Raw genomic sequence first — 12,310 nt, 5'->3', positions numbered from 1 at the left:
TCAAAGTTGATATAAATGAAAACAAATAGATGCCTTGGGAGCACAATTATGACCTCCGTGGCGCCGCAATCTAATGAAGGATTTTAGTTATAAAGCATATTTCATCGCCTTGATCGTCTGAAAACATAATTTAAGTTAGTCTTATTATTAATCGAGTGTTAAATCTGAATATTTCCTTGCAATTTCTTGTTATCAAGAACTCTTGCTCAGACCGTAGCAGGGTTTGGATGTGGAAAATACCAGTGAGGTCTTCCCTTGTGTTCAAACTTGTGTTTTAGTCATCACCTTGACTGTCGAGTGGAGTCTGTGATAGTACATAGTAACGGTCCTCGGTATAGTTCCTTGAACGGGATTTTTGTTAGTCGAATTTGCATGTGACTACGAAATACCTTTAAATCCCTAAAGCTTTTTTTGCAAGACTCTTGATTCTTTTGTTTTTCATTAAATTATCGTTTGACGACCTTGGCTGATGCTTTTGGGTGCTTTCTGGGCGCATAAGGGAATTCGTTCCTCAGTAAGTGGTGTGCCTCCTATTTTTTGTTTATGTCTCTGTATGCTTATCACAGGTTAAAGCGACAAGTGTAAAAGCTGTATGGAAGGGGATATAACGGTACCCCCCTGATAAGTTTTTGATAGCTGGGGCCAACCCAGAAATGTTTGATGCAGGTATGGACCTGTCGGATACTGCACATGGTGCCGGCGAAAACTGCAGTAAAGATATTGTCAACATCAAACGTGATAGTGTCGGTATTTTTCAAAACGACGCAAGCAGCTAACCGTTTCATAACAGATCCTCGTGTCAAAAAAACTCGACCTTAGACCCTTCATAGTGTTTAGCGCGACGTGCCACTATGGCATCATTAAGTGTGAATCATTTAATTGCACAGAGGAGAGCATTATTCAAGCCACAGAGTCCAACATAAAAGTAATCAAAGCCCAGAGGTTCACAAGAACTGACAGTGAAAACAAAAAGGTCAAAATATCCATGGGCACTGTAAAATTAACCTCTCTGGGGGAATCTCACTGCCTGTGGCAGTGATAATCGGGAAAACCTATTTCAAAGTAGATACAGCGCTACAACTGTAGGCACTTAGGAGATATTGTTAAGGTGTGTAACGAAACCTCTATACACGTCCTGGGACTGTGTGCGGCACTTGCGCAAAGTAGGTCGAGACATCTGGGAAAACACTTAATACCAGATGCAAAGCTGAAACATCTGGAAGTGGGGAAAATACTAAAGTTCCTAACGGTTACAGGCCTCCTTGAGATACTATGTTCAATAGGTACACTATAACCAGTAAAAGGGGCACAATAGTTCTTCAAGGACTGGCTCGTTCGAAGATTTCGATGGTGCAGCCTCAAACAAAATGTATCTTATGTGGCATGACGTTTCGGAGTCAAGAAAAGTACAGTACGGCTGTGAAGATAATAAACACCGTTACAATTTTCAGGACTTTTCCCCAGGTGGAGCAAATAACAACAAATGTCCAGTGTTTGAACATCCTGCCTACTTTATAGTATCTCAGTATCAAAAATTATTGCATTAAATGATGCTGCTATTTAATAAACTTTATGGGACCCACGAGCACCTACAAATTTCAGACAGGATAAAGTGCAATAGAGTTTTGACAGAAAAATTGAACAACTCTAGCAACGTGCTATTCATGGAAAACTCCGATGGTAAGGATCTTGCAACATAACGTGCAAAACATAGTTAACTGTATGGATGAGGCTACCACATTCTACAATTTAAACATCATTGACATAGTGTCCCTGCAAGAAACCTACGACATTCACCTTGCTCCGGTTTCCAAAGTTATAACAGGATACTGTTTAGTATCCAGATTGAGAGATGACGAGTATGGCGGAGTAGCGTTCGCCTTTTGCAACGGAATAACCTTTAGAAAACTCAATTTTGATCCTGAACATGAAATACAAACATTAAATACGAAACCAACCAACCAATCAATTATCAAGGAAGACTTAAATGCCAAAGCTATTACCTTTGGGAAGTCAGTTAACGTGGCGAAAGGTAACATCCTTGTAAATAGCAACTGTAATAACGACTTCAGACCACTAAATAATGGGGAGATCACCTCCGGATATATCACTATCAAATGCAGGAGTCATGTCCTGGAATTGGGAAACACTTAACACATCCTATTCGAACAGCAATCACGAACCTATCTTGTTACAAAACCTGGATGTCAAGCTCAAAGATGTCTTCAGAGTAGCTAACATCAAACTCAGGGAATTAATTTAGAACCTACAGCTTCAAGATGACCTGAGAATTTTCACGGTTAAAATACAGGAGTAGATTAAGCTGGCCTGGTGGAATAAATACCTAGGATCCCTTCTAAGGGAAAAAATGGAAGCGGTGAGAGCTTTCCAAATACCTGGACAACAGAATAGCCACGATTGTGGCGTCTCAGTTGAATAGGTGCTTAGGTTTAATTAAGCCTTCACCGCATCATGTGGCTCATACGCTAGCGAGCGAACTCCCGTACAAGTTCAGAAAGGCGCTATTGGCCTCTAAGGAGCTGATAAGGCTCAAAAGATCTGCTCCCTCCTCCTACACTTTGGTCATAGACAATCCCATGGCTAAGAATTGTCTATTGGAAGGAGGGGAGGGGGAAAGAGTGGGAAACTGGCTGATATGGAGTGTGCCAGGAACAGGGAAGGAATGGGAACAGAAACTACTGGATAGTTAAAATCCAAAATGAAAGAACAGGGGTTTTGCCCTATAATGCAATAATGACAGACTCCCAAAAGACAAGACATTAGACATCCCATTTTCAGGGAAATAATTGATGCAATAGCGAATCCTAAGACAAAAATATATTGGTGTCCAGCTAAAAGTGAAAGTATGTTTAACAATACAATTAGCAGCAAAGGCAGCCCTAATCAGCGGAAGTACCCTGGTTTCATCCTTTGCAGCTGAGGAAGTCTTATGGGTGGTGCAGAATAAAATTAAGAAGGACTAGCAATTTCGAAAACATTTAATAGACTTTACTCACACCATGTCTCCAAATTGAGGAATTGTTCAGTTTCTTAAAAAATCAAGCTTTAGGACTATGTTCTACTCTCACGTTTTATTTTATATTTCTTTTACCTTGCTTTTTGTGAGAAAATGTGAATATCGCACACATAGGCCGAAGGGCTTGGCTAATTCTCGTTCCCATGTACGATCATCGTGGGCCAGACCAGAGAACTTAGTTCTCTCTGCTAGCCTGCCCGCAACTCGTGGGACAACTAAATCTACAACAACAACAACTTGTTTATGTTTCCCCATCCCATGTGGCAAAACATAAACAGCTGTGCCACCAGAGCTAATGAACGGAATTTTGCTCGCGCAGAAAGTCGAACATGTGTAATGATTTTTTCCACCATACAATTTCAAGCAATGGACCTGTAGACGAATCTTCTGTGTTTAGTCTTCTGGTATGACGCACATAAAAGCATTGAAATAATATTATTTGAAATTAAGGAAGGCAGAAGCATCTTGAGGAAATATAAATTGGAAACGGGGAAGTAGTTTACGAGAATTTTTTAAAATTTGTTGAAAAGGTAGTTTATTGATTTTTTTTATTAAGTAATAATAAATTACAATATGATATACAAATTTAATATTAATTTATCAATGTCAAGTATAAATCATGTCTTTTAGATATTCAAAGCAACAAAAATTTATATTGAATTATTTGATTTGTCAAATTCTTTTGACTTTGGTCCATTTTACCAAAATCCAAAATTAAACTAATACGATATTATATGTTTCGTGGCTACTGCGAAAATTGGAAATTTCAACCTTCAATATGTTGAAAACTAAGTAAGACATCAGAAAATTGTATTTATTACGTCCGTCTTATTTAGCTCATTTTAACTGCATCCGTCATTAAAACGCGGTACCGTTGCTTAGACACCCATCATGTTTATAACAATCAAGCACCAGGTCACCAGATAGAATTATTTCTCTCAGCATTTTTCATGTTCTTCCATTTGTGGAGTATAGGACCGCCGATCTTTAAAATATCGAGGAGTGACGTCTGTAAGGTGGTTGAGTCAGTAGTTCTTCTCCCCCAGCTGGCAGTATGTCTGGGCCATACGCTTCGATACCGCTCGTTTCGATGCATCACGTTTCAACGCCGAATAAGAATTTATCTATAGTTTTAATTTTACAAATTATCATATATCTGTTATCTGAGTTCATATCGTTTTGAAGACGCATGTTCCACCGAAGAATGTTGTTACTTCCATTTGCCAATAATTTTGCTAGTTTTTCACCAACCGTGTTGCTCTTTCACTTTGTGGTGGCCAAAGTGGGCGAGGAACCAGTCACTGACATATCTTTCCAAGATTTTGGAACAGGAGGAGAAGAGGGAAATGGGACGGTAATTCTCGGCAAGCGTACGATCGCCACTTTTGCCTATGGGGATGATGAGAGCCTCTTTCCACAAGCCACAATAAATATCATTAGCGCACCGCCAAATATCTATTGCCAAAACATTGCACATACATCACCATCAGTCTGTTAAATCACAGAAAATTGCAAAACTGGTGCTCATTTGTGACGTATAAAGCCGAACGTCTAAATTTTTGCACTCAATTTAGATTTTTGCTCGGTTTATATGTAGTTAAAATAGGTGGTATATTCCTGCACATGGGGATTGCACTCACGGCTTTGTAGGATCGACCTGATCCATCCAAAATAGATAACGACCGCTAGGATCACACACGAGCATAGCAAATTTGAATATTACCTAAATCGTCTACTTGTCGAATAGTGCTGGTGTTCGCTTACCACCAATTGGTTTCTTTTCGGTACCGCGGCGCCTCCAACCTGGCCTCTCTTGAGTCCTAAACTTCTTCCGCCATGATTCCTCAAGCGGTTCGCTATTAGGCTGGTTTCTCGCTGCATGAACTCGCCTTTCTCCCTGGAAAGACGTTTAATTCTTCAAATTTTGCAACTGCCCGCCGATGTGCTTATATACAAACATTTCAGGTCTCTACTTTGAGTAGTATTCCGCACGTTCACGACACGTTTTCCCTATCCCGAAGCAACTGCCCGGAGATTAGTTATAAAATTTGCGACGGAACAGGCGTCTATTTCACCCCATCATAATGCCATCTCTCCCACACACCCCTGATTTGATTTATTGTTTCGTTGTAATCTAAACTAAGTGAAATTTTTAATTCTTGAAGAAGGACCTTCTTAAACCCTTTTCATGAATAACATTTTTAGTATTTCGATACTTTATGGGTAAAGAAATAACAAATTTTTCGATAAAAAGTGAGTGACTACAAGTTTCAAAGCGCGGTTTCTTTCACTATCAGATATGTTTCGCGTAATTAGGATTCGATAGAATTCCTTGCTGGGACTATTGCTGTTTTAAGATCGGCAACATGATGATATTGCATTTATTACTGTAAATGCGGCGAAGGATGATTGGCTAAAAGTTCAAATTTCCAATATCTCCACCGAATTTCTTATAAACAGGGGGAAACGCGTCTCAATAAATCACCAATAACAAACGGACAGACAGACAAATAGACAGGAAGTAAAAAAAATTTAATCAGGTTTTGTCTTACACAAAACGTTAAAAATACTAACTTGAGTGAAAGAAGCTGCACCTTTCTATCTTTGAAATGATCGTTGTACGCAACACTGAGATAATCTGAAAGCACCGACCATACTAAACTATTCGGGCTACAATTTCTCCATTGAGCCACCAAAACAAAGTTGCTATGCTCTCTTTGCTCCAAAAAGCAAGGATTATGATGTAATTTCACCTGGTAAAACTAAGCATTCTTAGTATCACATGTGACACTCATCCACCTCCACTTTCAATATGACGAAATCTGGAAAGGACACGTGTCCAAAGTACGAGTAGTTTCCACTTTCTCCCCGTCCTACTTAAGACGAACTTCCTAATCCGGACAGGTTTCGCCAACATGTGATTTCTTTCTTCACAATGAGCAACATGTCGCTTCTCCTTACATCATTTTCGGCCCATAATCCCCTAATGAATATTGAAGACAATAACAGCGTGTGTGCTTCGATAAAGTACGGGCTGTTCAAAATGCCGAAACATTCGTGGCAATGATTGAAGCCTATTAACTTTTTCGCTATTTAAACTGAAGCCTCGACCGTTTCTTGCAGATATGCTCATTATAGTTGAAGCTTTCATTATGTTCAGACCACTTGCGCTAAACTAACGAATTCCCCGGAAAGTCCCATAGTGAATAGCACCCATCATGGATGATTTCGCCAAAGGATTCGTTCGGGATTTGTTTCCAGTGAGTTGTTAATTTTGTTCATAGTTGATTTGCCTGAAGGATGTTTACACGCAGTAGTCCTAGTGAACAAGAAGTGATAACTGAGGTATCCAACGAAAGTATTAAACTATACATTGTGTCTGTTATCCAATCTGATTCCTACTTTTTTAACTTACACGATATTGCGAAGCAACTACCAATTCGAATATTTTTCCCGGGGGATTCCGGAAGGAATCAATTGGTCCAATTAGAAAAGTGATTTTGATTAGGGTGAATCCCAAGGTCGCTCCATTGATTGCTGCCCATGAAAATTCACGGCCAATATGATTTTGAGGTGACTTGTTGAATGCATAGATGATTTGATTTGAAAGACGCTTTCAAGGTAATACAAATTATTGATTTCTTTCTTTATGAATGTTTCTAATCCATTTCAACGGCACGTAGGCGTTCTCATAATTTTCCACTTTTCAAATTGTTTTGTGCTAAATGAAGTTGAAACTGTTTCCTTGTATGTGTTTGTTTGAAGAATTTTACTTTTGCTTCTTTAGTGAATTCGACTGGATAACATCACCTAAAATTACAAACCTAATATTTTTGAAGTACATGTTATGAATTACAGTGATATTAGCGAAGTGAATTCATTTATATGCTGTATAGGAAAATATAATATTGATATCTCGACGATTTAGATCGTGAGTGAAGAATGTTGCCTAAACTTTGTGTTTTCCTCTTGATGTACGTATTTTGGGATCCCAGTTCTTCCCGCCGCTGCGCTCCGGAGAAAGATTCTACCAGCTACTTTAGTTTGAATTGCATTTCCTTAATATAAAGAGGATCCTTTGTTCCTCTAGTTCTTCGATCTCACAGTCATCAGCTTCTATTGGCATCGTCAACGCAATTCTTCAAACTCTCGCGTGTCCCGCGTCGGTTGCACCATTTTGTTCTGTAATTTGCCTGATCCCAAGATCACCATCCGCCTTTAAAAACTTTTTTCCTAGAAATAATCGTAGAATGTTAAGTTTGAATATGTCAAAGCTTGAAAAAAATCTTTCCACGATTCCTACGTCAAACTCAAATAATATACACCTCATATCGTTTTTAGAATTATATATATGGTTTCGACTATCCCCTAAATGGGGCTTATAGACTTTCCTGGCGGAACCATCTTTATCCATACGGGTTAAGTGACCCACCCACCGCAACCTATTGAACCGGATTTTATCCAAAACTAGACGGTCATAGTATCGCTCATAAATTTCGTCGTGATATGGGCTGCGGAATCGTCCATCCTCTTTGTCTCGACAGGATGAGCATCGAGCTTTTCCGCTCGACAAAGTTCGTGATAAGTGTATGCACTGTAGATGGCTTCAGTCTCACCTAATTTCCAGAGTGAATTCCAGACGATATTGTCATTCGAGCTCATGGCAACGAGATTGTGATCCGAGTCTATATTGGCCCCCTATAGGTGCCGATATTCATCAAGGCTGAGGGGTGGCGAACCCACGTTGGTGTTATCACCCTTTCTTAAAGTGCAACCTACACACTGCCTCCTAATCAATAGGTCTATCGAGATTTATATATAGACGTAGTTCTTCGTTCCAGACGCCTGTCTAGAGTTCATCGATAACACGGCGAAGGCAGTTGTTAACGAATTTTTGGTGTCTTGAAGTAACAGTGGGACTGATTTTCCATGTGCTCCGTCGGTAAAGCATTGAGTAACCGCATTGCTGACTATATTACCTTTACGTTCTTTAGCCAAAGCAACATGAAATATGTCACCGATAACGGGAAGAAATAATATCGGTGACACGATGCAGTCCTGCTTTGGAATTCAAATTCATCAAAAACTTTACCTTATTGCAGCACGTGATATTGTGCGCCACCATATGTCGCTCTGATAATAGCTATTAGTTCCTTCAGAATGCCCCTCCTGGAAAATTCAGTATGTATTCTACGATTCCACTTTGTAGTTGCTCATCATCATAAAGACGAGTTGATTGTCTTGATGTACTTCTTAAGATTCGTGGTACCGGAGCTCAAGCATATCACGTTCAACGGCAATAAGAGCCTTCATTTTTTTACGCTCATCGATTCGCAGTTTCAGCGTTCAGCATGTAGTCTACGAAATCCGACTTGATATTTAGTTTAAGGTGGGATCGCCCTCAAGCAATAGGGGGGTAGATAATTTTTATTTTGAGAATAAGGTCTTGCGAGGTATCAAATGATAGGATTCGATTAGTATTCTTCCAACTTTTAACATAGGTTGAAAAATAGAGAAGTTAGAAATCAAAATGTACCCACCATAAAGTGGCGTAGGTCTGGTGCTCAAAATCTATCCAACCGCTAAATCTGGAAAAATCATAATGCCGCAAGTATATAAAAAATAAGGCTTCAAAATACCGTCCAGTTTGATTGAAATCCTGCCATTGGTAACAAACTTACAGCAGTACGTACCGCGAGTGTAAGCAGTGTAAGCAAAATTTCCCACATAAGAAAACACAAAACCATGAATATTTGAAGCGACCAGCTTTTGGTTTCCCGACTTGTTTTCGGTTGGATAAGTTCTGAGAACGAGACCTATTACACTTTATGATATCCACATTTTGGGTCCCGTCCTCTAAAGTACTAATTGAGTCCTTTCATATGATACCCAACAAGAATACTTTCTGATGAAGAATAGTGTACACCCCCGTTTCTCATATAACTTCAAGCAAGTGCATGCCATTCACTGAATGTGTGGGATTTCACAGTTTCCATATCACCACCGAATTTCATCTAAATCGATGCAGCGGCTTTCCCGAAAAGTACACCTGACACTAAAGCCGATTTTAATTAGGTTTCATTTAACATAAAACCTTCAAAACGACAAGAAATGCGAGGAATTGATTCGCAGCATTCACCTACTTGCCTTTTATCCTCAATAGGCCGCAACACCCAGAACGGAGACAGAGAACCTAATTAACTACTGCGAAGTCCACAACCTCCAGATATTCGTTTGTGCATAATACAGTGTGGGAGGAAGCACCAACAATAACAGAAGTGGTAGGTATAAAGTGATGATAGTAAGGGTACCTAGCTAACCTATATTACTATTTGGTGAAGAGAAGTAATTGATATCACCCTGTTTATCATACGAATTGTCTTCAAAGTGTTACGTTAGTATGCATCTGATGAACATACATATACATTTTGTTGGACATTGATAAAACCTTCAATCCTCAAAATGGATATCAACCTATGAACTCTACCAACAAAGCCTGAACATTGACAATGGGGGAGTAAACATGATCGTTTAAATCAAACACGTTCAAGTTCCATCGATCATCATCTTTTTTGAAAATATTTTTAGGCGACCACGTCTCGTGTAGCACCGATGAAGAGTACAAGTGGTTCCCGAAATATCGGGTTATGCACGGATAAAATAAATTTTAAATAATTTAATCGCTAGAAACACCACAAGATTATCATCACTGAGGTGTTAATATTCGTTAAAATTCCGTGTTGGTGAAGCCCTAAAGTGATTTTTTATTTACGTTAATAACATTATTATATTGAAAAATTTTATTTTTAAAGATATGTACAACAGCATGAAAAAGGGTATTTTTTTCATCATCACCAACGGCGAAACAACCGGTATTCCGTCTAGGCTTACCTTAATAAGGAAATCCGAACATCCCGTGCCGAGGTCCACCAATTCGATATCTTTAAAAGCTGTGTGGCGTCCTGGCCTACGCCATCGTTCCATCTGAGGCAGGATCTACCTGGTTTTCATTTTCTACCATAAATATTGCTCTATACAGATTAAGTGAAACGCCCACCGCAACTTATTGAGCTGGATTTTTTCCGCAACCAGATGGTCATGGTATCGCTCATAGATTTCATCGTTATATGGGCTACGGAATCGTCCATCCTCTTGTAGGGAGCCAAAATTCTTCGGAGGCTTCTTCTTTCGAACGCGGCCAAGAGTACGAAATTTTTCTTGCTGAGAATCCAAGTCTCCGAGGAATACATGAGAATTGGCAAAATCATTGACTTACACAGTAAGTGCTTTGACCCTACGGTGAGACGTTTCGAACGGCCTACAACCATGCCCGGATTCCATGGTCGCAGTTGTAATCGGTTGTGATTTTCGACCCTAAATAAAATCTATCTATCTACCTATTTTTAATGTTCTCATTTGACTCGTGCCATTTGATGTTTTTGCCTCTTTGGTTTTTGGCGCTGACGTTGCCACCATATATTTCGTCTTGATTTCATTCATGTGCAGTCCGAGATCTCGCGCTGCCTACTCGATCTAAATGAAGGTGGATTGTACATCTCGAGTATTTCTTCCCATGATGTCGATATCGTCAGCATAGGCCAATAGTTGGATGGACTTAAAGGGGATGGTGCCTCTCGCATTTATCTCAGCATCACGGATTACTTTTTCCAGGGACAGGTTACAAACGGTTCACCATCCTTGCCTTAGACCGTTCGAATGAATAATCACGAAAGTGATCCTGCTACTTTATCTGGCCACGCACATTGGTCAGGGCCTAGTGAGCCTTGACCGAATTATCCCATATGCGTGTACAGTTTTACCCTGGCTATGCTATCATATACGGCATTGACGATGATGAAAAAATAGTGCAACTGGTGGCCATATTCCAACAGTTTTTCATCGCTTTCCGAACAGACAAAATCTGATCTGTTGCTGATTTGCCTCTGTGTCTTTGTCTCTTTGAAGCCTCTGTGGTATGGGCCAATGATGTTCTGGGCGTATGGGGCTATCCGGCCTAAAGATAGCGAAGAATATCTTACTCAGCAGCGTGATACCCCTATAAGTGCTGTACTACGTGGTATCTCCTTTCTTATGTATAGGACAGTGTGGGGCATAGGTCTCTTTATCAGTCATTAGGCATTAATTCGCTGTCAAACCCCTTGAGCATAAGTTTATGAACCGCTTGGTGTAATTGGTCGCCTCTATATTTAACCATTTCGGCTGTAAATCCATCGGCTCCTGGCGACTCATAGTTTTTAAGCCGATGAATTGCCCAGTTTGTTTGTTCTACGTTTAATGGTCGCAGCATTTGTCCGTCGTCTTCAGTTGTCGGGACCTCCAACTCACCGATATTTTGCTTGTAAAGCCGTTCATCAAAATTGTCAACCCATCGCTTCGATGTGTCCATTCTGTCGGAAATCAGATTTCCCTCTTTGTCTCGACAGGATGAGCATGGAGGTGTATATGGTATCATCCTGCTGACTTGTTGGTAGAACTTCTGCGCTTGGCGCGATCACACCCTGTACTTTTCGAGTTCATAGATCTGTTGGTTCGGCCAAGCTTTCTTTCTCCGTCTGTGAAGTCGTTTCTCCGCTCTATGAAGTTCGTGATAAGTCTCCGTGCAAGTTTAATAATAATGCGAAAATGCAAGGTTACATAAATTGTTCTTTAGATTCCAGAATTAAGGATTCATAATTTATCCCCATCATCTAAATTTGCGAGTTAAACAAAAATCAGTCTGCTCTAGTGAAGCTCGACGCCCTAGTCTCGTTGCTGGAACGGACCTCGTTTATATTTTGTGTGGAATGCTGGATTTCGGATGACGTAACTTTCGGTTCCTGATCAATTTGTTTACAATCAGGTGTTTCAGTAGGTATCAAAAGTTTTTTGTCAAGTTTTATAGTTTTGGTTGGAGTTTTGATCGCGGGTATGATTGAATCATTGATATATTTGGCTACTCCTAGTTTTATGTTGAATTCAATGTTATAATTCTAATTCAATGGTATGTTGAAAAATAAAATACCGGCTCTGGCTGAAGATATGGTTTCCTGTATGGTTTCAACTTGTCTTTTAATCAAATCTAATTTAATAATTTGTTCTAGGAGTAGGTTTTGAACAAAATTTCGACCTTTTGCTGCAGTAATGCTGTTAATTTTATTTGAAATTGTCATTCTAATCCGACAGCGTTTCGAATGAGATTTAGGGTTTCATTAAAATTTTCATTTATTTTTATTTGCGGGTTGTGATTTTGTATCAAGTTGTGAGTATTCTGGT

The 12,310-nt window shown here is 39.6% G+C and overlaps 1 protein-coding gene across 3 annotated transcripts in view; it reads left to right on the top strand.

The window, feature by feature from the left end:
* The first annotated feature begins 381 nt into the window (after positions 1-381).
* LOC119650772 (carotenoid isomerooxygenase) overlaps positions 382-12,310 on the top strand; it is a 43,061-nt gene continuing 31,132 nt past the window's right edge. Inside the window, exons 1-2 of one of the 3 annotated variants that reach the window (XM_038053876.1) lie at positions 6,184-6,297; positions 9,201-9,318. Coding sequence is in view for 2 of the 3 variants with exons in the window: in XM_038053874.1 (XP_037909802.1) it covers positions 470-514 (45 nt within the window). In the remaining variant the exon portion in view is untranslated. Of the gene's footprint in view, positions 515-6,125; positions 6,298-9,200; positions 9,319-12,310 lie in introns of those variants that run through there. The other 2 variants (XM_038053874.1, XM_038053875.1) reach the window with 2 other exon arrangements.

This window comes from Hermetia illucens, chromosome 3 (genome assembly GCF_905115235.1).
Source record: "Hermetia illucens chromosome 3, iHerIll2.2.curated.20191125, whole genome shotgun sequence".
Classification (NCBI taxonomy): domain Eukaryota; kingdom Metazoa; phylum Arthropoda; class Insecta; order Diptera; family Stratiomyidae; genus Hermetia; species Hermetia illucens.
Note: the sequence above shows the minus strand (reverse complement) of the source record. Positions and strands in the feature narration are given on the sequence as shown.